This window comes from Balaenoptera borealis, assembly GCF_965194805.1.
Source record: "Balaenoptera borealis genome assembly, chromosome: 2".
Taxonomy (NCBI): Eukaryota; Metazoa; Chordata; class Mammalia; order Artiodactyla; family Balaenopteridae; genus Balaenoptera; species Balaenoptera borealis.
The window spans coordinates 157,751,960-157,772,052 of NC_138867.1; the positions used below are offsets into that span (position 1 = coordinate 157,751,960).

The following is a 20,093-nucleotide window of genomic DNA, read 5'->3' on the forward strand; positions in this document are numbered from 1 at the left end:
ATGAATAATGTAAAAGAGAGCTTTTTCTTTGTGTCTGCTGCATCTTTCATTTGCACAGTATTTTTCCACTGAAGAAAAATACATGCTATAATTTAATGAGCATGAAGGAGTCTCTGCTCTATTTATATACAGTGCATATAAAAAAAAGGGAGAAAGAAAATGAAACCTGTGGGGAACTGGTTCACTTCAGTATGTACATGGTTGGGCTCTTGCCACTGTTGGCTTGTGCAGTTTATTTATGAAAATGGTGTTGCCAAGTGGCACACAGTTAAATGCACAAAGAAGTGAAGATCTTCACATTTAAGCGAAAGTTATTTTCTTCAAAAATAATGTTGGTACTATAACTTCTACATAAAAGACCAAGTTATTAAGAAAAATATAAATTGTCAAAGAGAGCCCTTTCATTGTTGGAATTTCGGGCAGTATAAACATTGGTATTTAATTTTCAGAAAGGTTTTTCAGCCATAGTAGCTATATTGTAGCCAGTGAAGCATATTATTGCCCAGAGACTTTCCTCTTAGTGAAATCTTTCTATTGCACAAATGATTTATGCATTTGATACAATTAAGTTGTTTGACTTGAGTGGATTTTCAAGTAAGGAAAAGGTGGAGGAAAAGGGTTTATGCCTTTTCTTTGGTTTACTTTAGCACTCAGTATAGTCTAGACAGAACAATTGTCTTTTCTACTTAGCAGGAAAACTTTTCTCTCAACAAGTTAATGAAATCTGCTTTGAGGTGTTTCAAACTATCTTTGCAGTTAGCAGTAAGTTATATAGCTCCCTCCCATAGGGAGACCAGAGTGCTCTCCATGAGTGGTCCTTAAAACCTGACAGGTCAGTCCTATTGTTTTGAGTCCCATATTTAGAATTAGGGTAGGAGGGAAGGTAAGGGTTGAGACAAGGAGTGATAACTAGGGTGATAACTAGGAAGTGGAAAGTGTGGGGAAGAAAATGCCTTTACCAGCTGGTGCTAAAAGGAATATATAAATCTGAGGGAGTCGGTAAATCCCACTATCACCAAGCAAGGCAGGCAAGGACTATACTGTTTATTCCACTTCTGGTTGTAGTTTTGCTTTTCTTTGACTTTTTTTTTTGGTGGGATCTTAGTTCCCTGACCATGGATTGAATCTGGGCCTCGACAATGAGAGCGTGGAGTCCTAACCACTGGATTGCCAGGGAATTCCTGCTTTTCCTTGACTTTTAACTCCAGTTTAAGTTCATCCTTGATCTTTTGACTTGATTTCACGTGGATAAATGTGTTGAGAGATGAGTAGGTCCATGAAGAGAAACCACTTGATAAGTTGACCCTCATTTCCATTTTCTCAGCCTTTTGACTCTCGTCGGGGGTGGGGGGGAGAGCCCTGATTTGTGAGTTTGTTGGTGTTAAGCAACCAACAGTGCTTTAAACAGAGATGTGTTAGCTGGCATTTGGCAGGGTGAAGCCCTCCTCTTGGCACTATTTAACAATGCTAAATGTTTGGATGGCATTTAATTCACTCACTTCCAGTTGACTTGAAGTAAAACCTCTTTGGTTAGTATTACTTGGACACTTCTCACAAATGTCAACGAATGACATGCTTTATCCACAAATCAATGATATTTTATGGTATTTTGGGGGCTTATTCACATTTGCTAATGAAAATTTCCCTTCTTCTTGGAAGAAAGAGCTAAACAAGTGACTTTAAGAATACAAATGTGAGTTATTGGTGAGAGGCAAGAAGAAATTCTTTGAAGCAGAAAAGTGGGATAGTTATAGTTTCTTCAGAGTGCTAGTTTTAGAGTGGGTTGATTGGTTTAATTTGCAGCAGTTTACAAAGGCCCTTTTGTGATGACTAGCTCCCTTGATGCTGTTTCTTGGCAGTTGGCTACAACAGTGCCTGAGCCTACAAAGCTCCAGGAAAGGTGTAAAATGGAGTTTCAGTCTCTACTCTGGACTTGCTCCCAAGTTTTAATAGAGCCTATTCTGTGGACAGGCTACAACTGTTTGGGGTCATGGAATTACATGGTTGTAAGGCTAAGAATTAGGCCCCCAGAATGAGAGTTTATTTTGTAATCCCTACTAAGGATTTTCATGATTGACTTTACCAGCTTAATGGTAGTAATCTGCACTAACTAAAGATGTGTGATCAGAATTTTAGGCCTTTTTGACTATGTTTTGGTAACTGTGTCAGAAAGGAATGAGTTAGATCAATATGGTGATCCAGCAAATGAAAAGAAAATGGAAAAGGCTCCATGGGAAATGTTACATTAAACAAATCATTTGTTTAAAAAAAATTGTGGGGAGGTGCCTAATTTTGTGTTAGGCACTGTGTGTACTAGATTTTTGGCTATGCAGAGATGAACAAAATAGACATGATCCTTATCTTCATGCAACTTAGAGTTGAGTGGGTTTATTTACTGTCATGATTTCTCGGTCTTCTGATTTTATGTGTACTGTGACTTGGCAAGAGAAAGATTCAGGACAAGAGTTTCTTAAAATTTATTTGACCACAGAACCCACTTGGGATTGAAGACATATTTTATAGTAATAGTGTTCCTCAGAACACACTTCGAGAAATATTTAATCACCTTAAATGCAAGACCGGTGATCTGGGAATATAATTTTCCTGCATTCTACTTGATCACAGTAGTCTCTGTATTGAAAGGCAGATGATTTTAACAAATCCATTGTGTGTGTGTGTGTGTGTTATTGTGAGTTCATGGTGTATGCTATTAGAAAATACTAAAATATTAGGTCAAAGAAAACTGATAACCCTTAAATACTTTTTTTGGGAAAGTGCTGAACATATGTAAGTAAATAAAACTGGTTATTAATTTGGGTGGGAGAGAAGAAATCCAAATCCTAATGACTCTTTGGATTTAACATGGAATATATGTGGGGAAAAAAATCTGTTTAGACCATTTAACTAGGTAGGGTAGGCACAGGCAAAGCGGGAAGTCCATTTGGAGCTGGAGTCATGGGGCCTGAGCCAGTCCCAGCTCTGCCAAATCACTTAAACCCTCCATGAGCATGTTTCTTTTTGTAAATAGGGTTAATAACCTCTTCCTACCCAGTTCTTAGAAGCCTCAAATGAAACATCTGTGAGTGAAATACGTGAGTACGTTAAATGAGAGAGACAGCGTTTTGCCAGAAATCTAGGCCACCTGAGGGAGCATATCAAATAAAGTGTCGGGGGATGGGTTGCCTGAGGAAGCTGTATGTGAAAATGTTTCCCTTATACTTTGGGCTGGGGTAGACTTAAATGTGGGACGCCAGTTCTTGACATTCATAGGAAGATGGGAGTGTTTTGGTTGGTGCTGCCTGTATTGAGGTGTTCCCAGCCATAGTAGGGTCGTCTTTGTGAGCCAGTAATTTTAGCTTGGCCTCATGGAGCAAAGGCCTTTTTAAAAAGGCCATTTCTGGCAGAAGCATGTAGCCCTTGCACCTTTTCCAAAGCTAGGTTGATAACTGGAATAAGATAAAATCCTTTAATTTAAAGTGATACATTAACACGAGTAAAGAAAAAATTATTTATGTATCTAACAGAATTTTCAAAAATCAGATTTCTGAAAATGATTGTGTCACTTAACTTGTGCCTCATTTCTTTTTTATTTATTTATTTATTTAAATTTTATTTTTGGTTGCGCTGGGTCTTTGTTACTGCACGCAGGCTTTTCTTTAGTTGCGGCGAGCAGGGGCTACTCTTCGTTGTGGTGCGCGGGCTTCTCAGGCAGTGGCTTCTCTTGTTGTGGAGCACGGGCTCTGGGTGCGTGGGCTCAGTAGTTGCAGCATGCGGGCTCTAGGGTGCACGGGCTTCAGTAGTTGTGGCACGCAGGCTCAGTAGTTGTGGCTTGCGGGCTTAGTTGCTCCGCGGCATGTGGGATCTTCCTGGACCAGAGGTCAAACCCATGTCCCCTGCATTGGCAGGAGGATTCTCAACCACTGCGCCACCAGGGAAGTCTGTCCCTCATTTCTTAAGAAGAACTAAGGTTTTCTGTCACACTGCTTGCCATGTTGTTGTTTTGTTTGTTTGTGTTTTTTTACTTTGTTTTAAAGTACTACATGAGCATTATAATGCTGTTAAGCCAGCAGTGCTACAAAAGCTTGTCTTTACTGTTGCCTCGAAATCATTCTGCTCTCTGAATTGATTCTTTTTTCAAAGGTCATGTTTATCGAGGCATAACAGTAAAATTCACCCCTCTTTAAGTGTACACTTCTTTGAGTTTTGACGAATGCACATAATCATGAAACCACCACCACCACAATCAAGGTACGGAACAGTTTGATCACCCCCCAGATTTCCCTCCCGTTCCTTTATAGTCAGCCTCTCCCTCCACCCCCAACTCCTGGCAACCACTTTGTCCCTGTACTTTTGCCTTTCCCACAATGTCAAATAAATAGAATCATGTTCCTAATTAATTCTTAATGTGAAGAAAACCTGGTAAAATTCTAAAATTCTATTTTATTTCCAAAATGTGCAGATGTCATCACTTTCTTAGTGTCAGTTCCAGAGGAGTCATGTTTTTAGGAGGGAAAGTGGTCATTTTGCTTGGCCATCGCCATCCAGTTTTTCCTTGCTACCTTAGGTTTAGGGCTGTACACACCCCGTGCACAGCCCATCTCCATTGCCCCATGTACCTAGTACTAATTAGGTGGAGTACCTCTAAGATGGGCATGCTCTGAGGGTATTTTAGATGTATAAGTTATTCTGTATTGGGTCTGACCAGTAGTTCTAGCAGCTCAGAATTAAGTATTTACTGAAACTTCCTATTAGTAGGGAAAATAACTTCTTAAAAAGTGAAGTAAATGCAAATTGCTTCCAATAAAATATTAGTTAGAAATAGGCATATAAGTTTTTATTTGAATAGCCTGTGTGAGAACTATCATTTTTGTACTTTTACAAAAAGGGTATTGTGGGAAGTAGGAAGAAGACCACTGCTGCTTCGCGGAATTCTGCCTCATAGGATACCATCCCAGAAATGCACACAGCTTTCTGTCTGGGGATGTTTCAGATGCATAAATATTAGACGGAAGACATTAAAAATAATTGTATAGTGTCTAAGTACTGTTAACTAATGGTACTTTTAACATTCCTGTGGCTATATTTCTTTTTTTTTTTAATTGAAATATAGTTGATTTATACAGTGTTGTGTTAGTTTCTGGTGTACAGCAAAGTGATTCAGTTATACATACATATATTCTTTTTCATTATAGGTTATTACAAGATATTGTATATAGTTCCTTGTGCTATACAGTAGGACCTTGTTGTTTATCTATTTTATATATAGTAGTTTGTATCTGCTAATCCCAAGCTCCTAATTTATCCCTCCCCCCACGTTCCCCTTTGGTAAGCATAGGTTTGTTTTCTATGTGAGTCTGTTTCTATTTTATAAATAACTTCATTTGTATCATATTTTCGACTCCACATATAAGTGATATCATATGATACTTATTTTTCTTTCTCTGTCTGATTTCACTTAATATGATAATCTCTAGGTCCATCCATGTTGTTGCAAATGGCATTATTTCATTCTTTTTTATGGCTGAGTAGTATTCTGTTTGTGTGTGTGTGTGTATGTGTGTTTATGTATGTGTGTGTGTGTATATATATATATATATATACACATACACATACACACCACATTTTCTTTATCCATTCATCTGTCCATGGACATTTAGGTTGCTTCCAAGTCTTGGCTGTTGTAAATAGTGCTGCTGTGAACATTGGGGTGCATGTGTATTTTTGTTTTTGTTTTTGTTTTTTTTTACATCTTTATTGGAGTATAATTGCTTTATAGTGGTGTGTTAGTTTCTGCTTTATAACAAAGTGAATCAGTTATACATATACATATGTTCCCATATCTCTTCCCTCTTGCATCTCCCTCCCTCCCACCCTCCCTATCCCCCCCCAGGTGGTCACAAAGCACCAAGCTGATCTCCCTGTGTTATGCGACTGCTTCCCACTAGCTATCTATTTTACATTTGGTAGTGTATATATGTCCATGCCACTCTCTCACCCTGTCACATCTTACCCTTCCCCCTCCCCATAGCCTCAAGTCCATTCACTAGTAGGTCTGTGTCTTTATTCCTGTCTTGCCACTAGGTTCTTCATGACCTTTTTTTTTCCCTTAGATTCCATATATATGTGTTAGCATACTGTATTTGTTTTTCTCTTTCTGACTTACTTCACTCTGCATGACAGACTCTAACTCCATCCACCTCACTACAAATACCTCCATTTCGTTTCTTTTTATGGCTGAGTAATATTCCATTGTATATATGTGCCACATCTTCTTTATCCATTCATCCGATGATGGACACTTAGGTTGCTTCCATGTCCTGGCTATTGTAAATAGAGCTGCAATGAACATTTTGGTACATGACTCTTTTTGAATTAGCGTTTCCTCCGGGTATATGCCCAGGAGTGGGATTGCTGGATCCTATGGCAACTCTGTATTTAGCTTTTTAAGGAACGTCCATACTGTTCTCCATAGTGGCTGCACCAATTTACATTCCCACCAACAGTGTAGGAGGGTTCCCTTTTCTCCACACCCTCTCCAGTATTTATTGTTTGTGGACTTTTTAATGATGGCCATTATGACTGGTGCGAGGTGATACCTCATTGTGGTTTTGATTTGCATTTCTCTGATAATTAGCGATATTGAGCATCTTTTCATGTGCCTGTTGGCCATCTGTATGTTTTCTTTGGAGAAATGTCTATTTAGGTCTTCTGCCCATTTTTTGATTGGGTTGTTTATTTTCCTGTGGCTATATTTCATTATTCTCTCAATCTTATGTGAAGATACAAAAAAAGTGTCATATACTAACCAAGGAGAAACCTAAGGAAGATAAACAGTGTAGTTATCTCTGTTTATTAATCTCTAAATATTTTGAATTAGAGATTTCTACATTAAAAGTTATTTTATAGATTTGGTTTATTATCTTTGACATGTTAATACTGTTTTTTGATGAAAGGAAATGTGTCAGGTGGTAAATAGAGGGGATCTTTTTGTTTGTCCTGATTGGTTTATTGAAATTTATGGAACTTAAAAAATTCGGGGGGGGGGTGCTTTCTTTTTTTAAGGCTATGAAAATGATTCTGTGGAAGACTTGAAGGAGATGACTTCAATTACCTCTCGGAAGAGAGGTAAAAGAAGGTACTTCTGGGAGTATAGTGAACAACTCACACCATCACAGCAAGAGAGGATGCTAAGGCCATCTGAATGGAACAGAGATACCTTGCCAAGTAACATGTATCAGAAGAATGGCTTACATCATGGTAAGAGGGGATTGTGATCATATAGGTTCCCTCCCTCCCTCCCTTCCTTTCTCTTGTTATTGAAATATAGTTGATGTACAATATTATATCAGTTTCAGGTGTATTACATAGTGATCTGACATTTGCATACACCATGATCACCATGATAAGTCTTGGTAACCATCAGTCCTGGATATTTCATGTCACTTTTAAATAGAGATAGTAAACCATAATGCTTAATCATTATACATTATATGTAGGTATTCAACCCTTCCTAGCAAATTGGAGAGTAGAACAGTAGAGCCGCTGTATTTGCTATGACTGCTCTTCATTCACAAATAGCTTTTACCAGTATTGAGAGCCATCACCTAAACAGGAGGAAAGCTTGTGCAAAAATGATTTCTAGTCACTTCTTGTTCTATATATCCTACCCAGGAAATGACCCAACAGCCTGCTGATTCCTGACCTGTCACAGTTGCCATAAGCAAGAAGGGTTGGGAAAGAAGAGAATGGGCTCTAGCATCTCTGTCTTTCATTTTTGTCCAATCTCCAGGCCTAAATGTAAACAGGGAGATTGGAATCAAAACGGTGGTGGAGAGAAAAGAGGAGGGAAAGGAAAAGAAAGGAAGAACAATTGTGGAGAAAAGGAATGGAGCAGGAAGAATTGAATAGTAAGAGTCAGGAGAAGCTTATAATCTTAGGTAGGCCAGATTTTGAACTGTGAACCCAGGAGGAAGTAATTGAGTAGAATTTCTTCTGCACAGATGTTTTTACCTTAATCCAAAGTCTGTACTGAGAAGGTGGAGGGCACTAGTAGGCTGGAGCTCAGTAAACAGTTTAGTAGTCGCTCATGCTACAGATATAAGTTGCTAAGCATTTTTGACACAGAAGTTGTATCAGAAGTATATTTGTGCCTCATTTTCCCTTTCCACTGGCACCCAGGTCTGTACTCTATTATCTTTCAGTGAATAAAGGCCTAATTTTTGACTTCAGATCTATTTTCTACCAGAAATGAAAAGATGAGTCCAACAAATAGGTACAGGTAGCATGTAGTGAGTACTAGGAAAGTTGTTCAGGGTATTGTAGTTCAGAGGACAGAGCCATTCCTCTTGCCTGCAGTGGTAGGGAAAGTCTTCTTGAGTCTTCTGTAATGTTATTTATCAAACTAACTGAAGACGTGGTTTCTGAAAAGGCAATCCTTATTTGTTGGACTTTTGGGTCCAACACAGGAATATATATGTCTGACAAATTTTCAGTCATAGCAGCCTAAATGTCTTGGTTTGGGTAAAATTTCCAAATTCGTTCCTGACCATATACTGTACCCTAGCCCTGATTTTCGTGTGCAGGTGAACTTGGACTCCAGTCCTGAGGTTTGAGATGCTTATTACTTCCATGCAGATAATTAAGAATCCATCGTACCAGGGCTAGAAACCTTAAGGTGGAGAAGAGTTGGGAAAAGGCTGGAGTTGTGCTATATTACCCCCATTTCTTGCCATCACAAAGTGGGAAGGAGAAGAGGCCAGCCCTTCTAGCGTAGGTTGTTCACATGCTCAGGCCTCTGAAAAAAAAGGGGGGAGGGGAGAGATGGGATTTTAAATATGGCTATATAAAATGTATCTCTTGTTAAATAAAATGATCTCACTTAAACTTCTTTTAAACCGTCTATAGGCAAATATGCAGTAAAGAAGTCACGGAGAACGGATGTGGAAGACCTGACTCCAAATCCTAAAAAACTACTCCAGATAGGCAATGAACTACGGAAACTGAATAAGGTGATTAGTGATCTGACTCCAGTCAGTGAGCTTCCCTTAACAGCCCGGCCAAGGTCAAGGAAGGAAAAAAATAAGCTGGCTTCCAGGTAAATGGTAATCATGTTTACTCATGTGATTGAAGTCTAGGAGGTGAGATTAGACTTCAGTGAGCTTTCATAGAGGAGATGGCCCTCGGCCCTTTTTTCAGAAATATACTTTTATAAATACTACAATGAGAGTATTATAATTTTTCCTTTGAAAGTAAATGATGGTATTTATGCTTCATGGAAGAAGTTTTTAAAGGGGAGAGGTGAATGAACTCAAGTGCCTTATAGTATAAAAATGAAAAATTTTATCATAGCTCTTTATTTTTTGTTTGTTTTGCAGTAAGGTTTTTTTATTGAGGTATAATTTACTTGATAAATTCTTCACTTTCAGTGTATCCTTCTGTGAGTTTTGACAAACATATCCAATTATGTAAACCACAACCACAGTCAAGATATTGAACATTTTTATCGCCTTAAAAAATTTCCTTATGCCTCTTTGTAAAAGTGAACTCCCTCTCTCACCCCTAACTCCTCACAACCACCGATCTGTTTTCTGTTCCTACAGTTGTGCCTTTTCTAGAATATAGATGGAATCATATTATATGCAGCCTTTTGAGTCTGGCTTTGATATCACACAGGATGAATTGGAGATTCATCATGTTGTTGTGTGGAGGAGTATTGATAGTAGTAGTCCTTTGAAGTGATACACTACAGTGTATCTATCAGTTCACCAGTTGAGGGATAGTTGAGTGGTTTCTAATTTTGTGCAATTATGAATAAAGTCACCATAAACATTCATCTGCAGTTGTTTATGTGAACATAAGTTTGCATTTCTCTTGGGTAAATTCCCGAGAGTGTGTGTTTAACTGTATAAGAAACTGCCAAAGTAGCTATTTCCAAAGTAATGAAGTAAATTAAAACAATATTTACTGTTTTCCGAAGTAGTTGTATGTACTGTTTTACATCCCCTCCAGCAACATACGAGGGTTCCACTTATTTCACATCTTCTACACCACTTGGTATTGTCCGTTTTTGTTTGTTTATTTTGGTATACTAACCATAGCTTTATTTTTGAATCTATGCTGAAACTTCAAAAAATCAGTTTGGATAAATGATGATATTGTATGTTTTGGGGTGATGATTGAGGCCCTTGATACAAATATCAGTAGGCAGTGATTTTTGGTTGCTATTAGAAAATGTCTGACAGCAGCAAAAAGAAGTATATTCTGAATGTTCCCTGTAAAAAAATGAGTGAGCTAATTGCTCCTTCCTTTCACAGGGCTTGTCGGTTAAAGAAAAAAGCGCAATATGAAGCTAATAAAGTGAAATTATGGGGCCTCAACACAGAATACGGTAAACCAACACTTTTAACAATTTGATTAACTTCCTTTTACCTTGCTGACCACTCTTTTTTTCTTTGGTTTTGTTATTTGCTTTCCCTGTATTCTGCCCAGCTTTAGGCCAGCCTCTTTTTTGTTCATCCATTCAGTAAGCTATATACTCACTCTTACTCATTCACGTCCTTCTCTTAGTATGTCTACCTGTGGCTCACCAAGCCAAATCTCACCTCTATCCTAAAGAGCTCACCTCTTGTGACCATTTTAATCTCTGACTTCCATTTTACAGTTGTGTGCTGGGTTAGCCAATTTTATTAACTAATATATATTTTAACCTTTGAGTGGATAGTTTAGAAACATGTTTTACAAATGTGATTGTTCATTAGAATCGTGTGTGTGTACATGTTAAACTGTAGATTTCTAGGCTTCTCCCAGATACTCTGAACTGTAATCTATGCAAGTAGAACCCAGGAATCCGTATTTTTTTTTTTTTTTTGGCATACGGAAATTTATTACTATCCTGCTTTCATCATCAAAACTTATGATCTTGGTCTTTCCTTCTTGCCTTTGTATAAGGCCAAAAGAGAGACATTGGCTACTTTGACAACCTTAAAGCGGACTCCAGGAATGTCACCAACAGCATGACCTTTGCGACCAAATCCAGCAACCAGAACTTCATCATTTTCCTCAATAAAATTCAAACAACCATCATTGGGTACAAAGGCGGTGATTTTTTTGCCATTCTTGATTAGTTGAACCCTGACACACTTCCTGATGGCAGAATTTGGCTGTTTGGCTTCAACCCCTACTTTTTCAAGCACAATTCCCTTGGCATGAGAAGCACCTCCAAAAGGGTTGGCCTTCAGGGCTGTGCCCAAATGGGCTTTCTTGTACTGTTTATCACGCCACTTTTGGTCTCGTCGGTGGCTACGGAGCTTCCTGGCAGTACGAAGACCGTGACACTTGCCCATCCTGCCGGCGCCACAGGCCTGAGCCCGTATTTTTAACATTACCCCAGATTACTCTTTTTTTTTTTTTTTTAATTTATTTATTTTTGGCTGCGTTTTGGGTCTTCGTTGCTGCACGTGGGCTTTCTCTAGTTGCGGCGAGCGGGGACCACTCTTTGCTGCGGTATGCGGGCTTCTCATTGTGGTGGCTTCTCTTGTTGCGGAGCACAGGCTCTAGGTACGCAGGCTTCAGTAGCTGTAGCATACAGGCACAGTAGTTGTGACTCACGGGCTCTAGCCCACAGGCTCACTATTTGTGGCGCACGGGCTTAGTTGCTCCACGGCATGTGGGATCTTCCCAGACCAGGGCTCGAACCCGTGTCCCCTGCATTGGCAGGCGGATTCTTAACCACTGCGCCACCGGGAAGCCCCTACCCCAGATTACTCTTATGCAACCATCCTAGTACATATTTGGGAACCGTTGGTTTAGATCAGTGCTTCCCAATCTTTCACATCATGGCACATGCAGAAAACTATCATCTCTAAGGCATCCTGGAGTATAACAGAGTAGGCTTCTGATGGGAGGAGGCCCTTTTGTGCTGAGACGATCATACACCTGGAACCCTTCTACAGCGAACTAGTGGGTTGGAAAGCTCTGCCTTTGATCTTCTTAATAAGAAGATCTCTTAATAAGAAGATCTTCTTAATAAGAACCACCCCTTCTTTCCCCCTTGCTCTGTTACACTTCCTTAAGCCTGGTAGCATAAGAGCTCATATGTTCCATTGTTTCTAAAATTGTCCTCTTCACTGTGTTGCTCTTGGGCTAAATTGTATCTGAAAGTGGAACAGTGGCTAAATGATCAATTATTATTTGTTTCCAGAGGTTTTCTTAAGTCCAGCATGATGTCTGGCACATAAGTGCTCAATAAATGTTGTGGAGTTTTTTCTTAATCCTTTATCTTGGTTATCTTGTTTCCATTTGTGAGGACAGAAAGAGGATTTCCAACTGTGATGCTTACAGCTTGTGAAAGGAACTGATGGTTTTATTTATTAATGACCACACAGGAATTCTAATCAAGGTAGATGAATTAGGTAAAACAATAGTTGGTTTGTTGGAATGGAGATCTGCGCATTTTCCTATTATTCGTTCTTGCTTATTGAAGCATTTTGACCTTGAGCTCTGTGAGTATATATTTGATTGCAATGTCATGGACATTCATACTTCATTTTAGAACCCAGCTGACTCACACTGCAGGGAAATGTGGTGGGCTCCTGGGAGCCTTCTGGTCTCTTTTTCTCTGGACACATGTAGGCATATATCTGTGTGTTGTTCAGTTAATAAATTTATCCATAATGATGTACATCTGTGTGGCCATGTATTTTTGCATTTGTATGTATGTACATGCATGCGCACGCACACATGCTGCTCTGTCTGTGATGTAAATATATTCTGGGGTGTGGAACAATTGGGGAATTGGTAAGGGCCAGGAATATGTGTATTTCTGAATGTGTTGTTCTATCTCAAATTGAGTTTTTGATGGCCTTAAATGTTTCTTGTTTCCAAAGCTAGCTTAAAGCCTCTAGATATTTTCATGTAGGAAAAGGCCTGTCTTTGTTTTTTATTTATTTATTTTTTTAACATCTTTATTGGAGTATAATTGCTTCACAATGGTGTGTCAGTTTCTGCTTTACAACAAAGTGAATCAGCTATACACATACACACATCCCCATATCTCCTCCTCCCTCTTGCGTCTCCCTCCCACCCTCCCTATCCCACCCCTCTAGGTGGTCACAAAGTACCGAGCCGATCTCCCTGTGCTATGTGGCTGCTTCCCACTAGCTATCTGTTTTACATTTGAAGGCCTGTCTTTAAGAGGTAGCATTTTCTTCTCAATTAGCATGGAGGAAAAGGATCTTCTCATTCATTTATTTCTCTTCCACTTCTGTCTTACTAGCTTCTCTTCTCCAGTCTGGGGAAGAGCGGCTTCGACTATTGGTTTAGAAGACATCTCAGAAGCAATGAGATGCTCCTGTGTAGTTTGCCACATGTAGTTTGAAAGTTCTTCCCGGAGTTTCTGATACATCTCTCAAGGGAATGGTGCCCTTGATTCCTCTAAATTTCTGGGAGTCACTCTGTGACTGCTTTGTGGAACACTTTTATCCGTTACCTATCTATTGACCCAATGGTTTCTAGAATTTGTGATTTACAAATCGGTGACATCAGAAAAAGATTTTGGGACTTGGGAACCATAGTGTTGCCAACTTTATATTTTGCCACATGAGGACATTAAAAGGAACATCATCTACAATTGCTGTCATTTCATACAAGGAAGAATATTTTAGCATTAGAAAATTGAGACAGGCATAATTTCAGAGTAAAGTTAGCTTTATGAAAAATGTACTCTGTTGTCCTTATCCTTTTAAATTTGTCATCAGCTAGCACCGTTCCAAGGACTAGCTTCAGGGCCCAGGACTGTGCTACTCATCCCATCCTATCCTACCGAACCTCCTCCTCCTATTGATTCCTTCTACCAAAGCTCGCAAGAAGCTGCTCCGTGAGTCAAATGTAGATTTCTTGACTCAGAATGAAAAGTAAAGCTACTAAGAGGATTGACGTTCATCCTGATTGACATATTTTATACCTAAGCAAGCTACATGAGAAAATTAAAACTGGAAGATTCTTGGATGAACATGGAATCAAAACAGGAGGGATCTGTTAGAGATTTAAGGTTTGGCCTCACTTTCTGAGCCAGATGCCTCCGCTTCCTCACCCAGAAGTTTTTGATGTTGTTATAACCCTTCACCTCTGCCCTCCCTCCCCACACTGGCCTGGCATGGACACTGCCCAGGTTGAGAAGAGCTGTTCTGCTCTGTTTCAGTTTTGATTTTACAGTGGGTTTTTTTTTTTTTCTTTCTTTTTAAAAGTGACCTGATTTACTTTACCTGTTGAAGATGGGGGAACCTCATTGCTTCTCAGAAGTCCAGCCTGCATGTAAATGTCCTTACTTATATTTGAGTAAATGGTGTTCTCTCTCAGTTATTTGAGAAGAAGCATAAATTTCTTGTTTCATGTGATTTAGGGAGTCAGCTGTGCTTTCCTTGTTTAGTGACACGTTTTATATATATTGTCCCTGCATGTAGTTTTAAACTGCCTCCCCAGCCCCCCACCCCCAGTTATTTCTGACTTCCCTCTTCAATATTAGTCTAGATTGGTCTCTTCTAAGTGTTACAAGGTTAGGAATAACACGTCACTGATTTCAAATCAGTGTCTGAAGTAGTAGAGATTTATTTCAGACCATAGGAATCCTGTGTGTTGAAATTGGAGATGTGTTCCCCCCTGCAACTTTATTGAGGTATAATTGAAGTACAGTAACTCTACATATTTAAAGAGTATTATTCGGTTAGTTTGGACATATGTATATACATGTGAAACCAATCAAGATAATGAACACTTTGATCACCTCCAAAAGTTTCATAGTGCCCCTTTGTAAGCTAACCCTCCCTCCATTCCTATCCCTTAGTAGCCCCGATCTGCTTTCTGTCACTGTAGATTAGTTTACATTTTCAAAATTTTATATTAATGGAATCCTACCATACATTCTCTTTTTTTGCCTGGCTACTTTCACTGTGAATAATTATTTTAAAATTTCTCCACGTCATCTATATCAATAGTTAAATCCTTTTCATTGCTGAGTAGTATTCCATTGTGTTAGATATATTGCAGTTTCTTTATCCATTCACCTATTGATGGATACTTGGGTTGTTTGCTTTTGCTGTAACAGAGCTGCTGTGATTATTTCTGTACAAGTGTTTGGGTGGACATATATTTTAATCTCTCTTGGTTAAATACCTACGAGTAACTGTATAGGAAACCGCCAAACTGTTTTCCAAGTAGCTGTACCATTTTACATTCTCAAAAACAGTGTATGAGGGTTCTAGTTGGTCCATATCCTTGCCAACGCTTGGCAAGGTCAATCTTCTTACTTTTAACCAACCTAATGGGTGGTATGTGGCAGTATCTCATTGTGGTCTTAATTTGTATTTCTTTGATTAATGATGTTGAACATCTTTACTGTACTTACTGGCTATTCATACACTTTGTGTGTATATGTGAAGTGTCTATTAAAATATTTTGCCATTTAAAAATTTTGTCGTCTAAAAGTTCTTTATTCTAGATACAGGCTCTTTGTCTGATATATGTATTGAAAATATTTTATACTAGTCTTTGGATTTCCTTTTTGTTTTCTCACTGACATCTTCCAAAGAGCAAAAATGTTCAATTTTGTTGAAGTCCAATTTGTCAGTCTTTCCTTTTTTTTTTTAAATTTATTTATTTATTTATTTATGGCTGTGTTGGGTCTTCGTTTCTGTGCGAGGGCTTTCTCTAGTTGCAGCAAGCGGGGGCCACTCTTCATCGCGGTGCACGGGCCTCTCACTATCGTGGCCTCTCTTGTTGCGGAGCACAGGCTCCAGACGCGCAGGCTCAGTAATTGTGGCTCACGGGCCCGGTTGCTCCGTGGCATGTGGGATCTTCCCAGACCAGGGCTCGAACCCGTGTCCCCTGCATTGGCAGGCAGATTCTCAACCACTGTGCCACCAGGGAAGCCCAGTCTTTCCTTTTATATTTTATATTTTTGTGTGTTCTAATTAGAAACTTTGCCAACTCCAAAAATTGTATTTTCTTGTATATTTTCTCCTAGGATTTATATAGTTTTAGGTTTTACAGTTAAGTTTATGAGATCTTTTTCAGGTTAATTTTTATGTATGGTGTAGGCTAAGAGTTGAATTTTTTTCCCCCTATGAATATCCAGTTGATCAAGCACCAGTCATTGAAAGAACTTTCCTTTCCCCATTGAATTGTTTTTGCACCTTTATCAGATCAGTTGATCCTATATGTATGGGTCTACTTCTGGACCCTGTATTCTGTTCCATTGATCTATTTGTCTATCTTTATGTGAATATGCAGGTCTTACTGTAGTTGTATAGTAGACTGTGAAAGTCAGGCAGTGTTAGTCCTTGTTAGTCTTCTCATATTGTTCTTTCAAAGTTGTTTTGGCTATTCTAGGTCCTTTGCATGACCATATAAATTTTGGAATCAGTTTATCACTTTTTACAAAAAAAGTTTCTTGAAATTTTGATTGGAATTGCTTTGAATCTGTAGATCAATTTGGAGAGAATTATCATCGTAACAAAATGGAGGCTTCCTATCCATGAACCTGGTTTCTCTTTCCATCTAGTTAGGTCTTCTTTAATATCTCTCTGACTTGTTTTATAGTTTTCAATGTAGAGTGCTTGAACATCTTCTGTTAGATTTATTTCTAAGTATTTTATATTTTTGGTGCTGTTGTAAATGGACTCATTTTTGAAATTTCAAATTCTTTCTTGGTAGTATATAAAATGAATTTTTGTGTATTACTCTTATACCTTATTTTCTTGCTAAATTTATTAGTTCCAGTAGTAGATACTCCAGTAGATGCCCTGGAATTTTCTATTTAAGCAGTCATCATCTGCAAATAGAAATAGCTTTATTTATTCCCTTTTGATCTTTATGCCTTTTAAATCTTTTTCTTGCCTTGTTGCAATGTCTAAGACATTTGAATAGAAGTGGTGACTGCCTTGTTTGCAGGGGAAACTTTGACCTTTAAGTTGATATTAGCTGTAGGCTTTTTTGTAGATGAGATGCTCTCTATTATTTTGAGTAAGTTTCCTTCTTTTCCTAGTTTCATTTATCATGAATAGATATTGAATACTGTCATTTTCTTTCCTTTTTTTTTTTTTTTTTGCATTTATTGGAACAATCACATTGTTCTCCTTTATTCTGGTAATGTATCACATATTCCCCTGTTAATATGGTGAATTATATTAACTAATTTTTTATTAAACCAACCTTGCATTCTTGGAATAAACTCTATTTGGTTATGATGTATTTTCCTTTTTATATTAGAGTCTATTGAAAATATTTTGTAAGATTCTATTCTGATATTTTAAGTTGGATTCTGTTGTTAATATTTTGTCAAGGATTTTTATATTTATATTCAAGAGGGATATTAGTCTGTGATTTTCTTTTTTTGTAATGTCTTTGTCCGGTTTTGGTATTTGAGGATACTAGCCTTAGAGAATGAATTCAGCCATGATCTTTCTTTCTTTTTTTTGAAAGTTTGATGAAATTAATTTTATTTCTTCATTGTGCATTTGATAGAATTTTCCATTAAAGCCCTCTGTGTTTTCTTTGGGGAATACTTTTTGATAAATTCAATTCCTTTATTAGAAATGAGCTGTTCAGATTTTCCATTTCTTCTTGTTAAGTGGTATTTTCAATAAATTTGTCCATTTCATCCAAGTTTTTGAATTTGTTAGCATAGCATTTTCTTATTATCCTTTTTAATGGCTGTATTCTGAAGTGATAACCCCTTTTTCATTCTAGGTGGAGGTGATCAAGCAGTCTAGCTGGGGATGGGGATGAGGGTGGGAGTGGGTATCAAGTTTGTTGATATTTTTCAAAGAACCAGCTTTTGGCTTTGTTAACTTTCTCTGTTGTGTGTTTGTGTTCTGTTTTATTGATTTCTGCTCTTTATTATTTCCCTCCTTATTTACTTTTGGTTAACTTTGCTCTTTTTTTTTTAAAGCTTCTTAAGGTGGGGAAATTTGTTGTTGTTGTTTTTTTAATTTATTTATTTTATTTATTTTATTTTTGGCTGCGTTGGGTCTTTGTTGCTGTGCACGGGCTTTCTCTAGTTGCGGTGAGGGGGGCTACACTTCGTTTGCGGTGCGCAGGTTTCTCATTGTGGTGGCTTCTCTTGTTGTGGAGCGTGGGCTCTAGGCACGTGGGCTGTAGAGCGCAGGCTCAGTAGTTGCGGCGCATGGGCTTAGTTGCTCCACGGCATGTGGGATCTTCCCGGACCAGGGCTCGAACCCATGTCCCCTGCATTGGCAGGAGGATTCTTAACCACTGCGCCACTGGAGAAGCCCGGGAAATTTGTTTTTAAAGCTTTGTCTTTGAAGGGCTTTGTTCGATTTATTTAATAAACATTTACTAAGACCCTATGAGTCAGTATACCAGGCACTGTCATAGCTGTGAAGACATGTAGGGCAAATTGCTTACAAGATAGTAGACACTGATACATGTCTACAATCTGTTATCAGAAGTGGCACATCATTTGATTATTAGTCTCTTTGGATAAGAAAGCTTACAACCATCACTGCTTAATGTTTTCTTATATGTTCTTCTTTTTTTTTTTTTTTAAATCATCAACAATTTTTATTTTTTTATTTTTTTAACAGGCAGTCTTTTTTTTTTTTTTTTTTTATGGCTGTGTTGGGTCTTCATTTCTGTGCGAGGGCTTTCTCTAGTTGTGGCAAGTGGGGGCCACTCTTCATCGCGGTGCGCGGGCCTCTCACTATCGCGGCCTCTCTTGTTGCGGAGCACAGGCTCTAGACGCACAGGCTCAGTAATTGTGGCTCACGGGCTCAGCTGCTCCGCGGCATGTGGGATCTTCCCAGACCAGGGCTCGAACCCGTGTCCCCTGCATTGGCAGGCAGATTCTTAACCACTGCGCCACCAGGGAAGGCCTGTTCTTCATTTTTAATTGAGTATCTGTTATTACATAATTAAAAGTAAATTCTTCCATGTTAATGACATGCTCCAACTGTCCTGTTCTATCTTACAGATAATTTATTGTTTGTAATCAACTCCATCAAGCAAGAGATTGTAAACCGAGTACAGAATCCAAGAGAGGAGAGAGGACCCAACATGGGACAGAAGCTTGAAATCCTCATTAAAGATACTCTTGGTAAGAAGAATACTGGATAAACTAATAACAAATAATAACGTACAGTGTAAGGTATATGATTCAAGGGAATATTCAAAATTCTTTTAAGGAAAAACTCAAGTGCTCTCATTGTAGTTACCTCCCTTTATGAGAAGATTTGTCTTTTGAGAGTTAGCATTCATAAACATGTTCTCCTGGTTACCACGATTGATTGATTGATTGATAGACAAGAAATGATTTATTAGGACGCTTACTAGGCTTACAAGTGGGCAGGTGAGCGTTGCGCTGCCCCCCAATTTATTATTTAGACTTCATCACTGAACTATTTTAACACTTAGGAAAGGTAAACTTTTAGCAACTTTAACCTTCTGTGGGGAAAATGAAGATCCCTGACCTTGTCAAGCCTGCGGTATATACTTCAATAGAGGTTCTTACCTATTTGTTTTACTCTTTCACAGGATTCTAACAGACTTGATTATCTGGTTTTCCATCCCTGAACAGATTATACCACATGGGGAGGAAGAGAGAGGCAGGCATCCAGAAGTCAGGCAGAGTGATACCTGACAGGGAGGGTAGAGGTAGCTAATGTAGACAAAGACATGCAAACCCTAGAGGCCCCAGGAGCTTGGCTGCCATAGGAGCAAATCACCCTATGATCAGTAGCATCCCAAGGGCATTACAGCATAACACAAGCCGTGAAAACCCTGAAGCATCATAAAATTGTTTCAGCTATATTATATGTTCTTTGTTTAACAGTTTTTATTCTAGGACTGTCTCTTAAAAACTGGTTCTTACATAGTCGTTGCGTAGAGTAGTAGATTTCACTTACCTGAGAATTTTCTTCCAGTTCATTTTTCCCCAGGATGCTGACTGTATATTGAATCAGGTCACTTAAAAGAATTAGAGCTTACTTTTCAATCATTAATTAGTTATTTACCTGAATTTTAGAGTGCCAAACACTATACTTTAAAAAAATTTTTTAATTGTAAATATCTTAGAATTTGTT

General features: G+C 38.4%; 1 protein-coding gene, 1 long non-coding RNA gene and 1 pseudogene across 8 annotated transcripts in view; 1 reads left to right on the plus strand and 2 right to left on the minus strand.

The window, feature by feature from the left end:
• The window catches only part of LOC309623865, a 543,116-nt gene that overhangs the window by 88,781 nt on the left and 434,242 nt on the right, over nt 1-20,093 (minus strand). The gene's annotated exons all lie outside the window — the stretch shown is intronic.
• CREBRF (CREB3 regulatory factor) overlaps nt 1-20,093 on the plus strand; it is a 61,596-nt gene that overhangs the window by 30,848 nt on the left and 10,655 nt on the right. For 5 of the 6 annotated variants that reach the window (XM_082381105.1, XM_082381108.1, XM_082381109.1 and 2 more), the window contains 4 exons: nt 7,063-7,257; nt 8,905-9,094; nt 10,314-10,387; nt 18,986-19,108. In XM_082381105.1, the coding sequence (XP_082237231.1) occupies nt 7,063-7,257; nt 8,905-9,094; nt 10,314-10,387; nt 18,986-19,108 (582 nt within the window). Of the gene's footprint in view, nt 1-7,062; nt 7,258-8,904; nt 9,095-10,313; nt 10,388-13,754; nt 15,636-18,985; nt 19,109-20,093 lie in introns of those variants that run through there. The other variant, XM_082381110.1, reaches the window with a different exon arrangement.
• Nucleotides 10,852-11,376, minus strand: LOC309623852 (small ribosomal subunit protein uS12 pseudogene; annotated as a pseudogene). The gene has a single exon. The product of its transcript is annotated as a small ribosomal subunit protein uS12 pseudogene (transcript).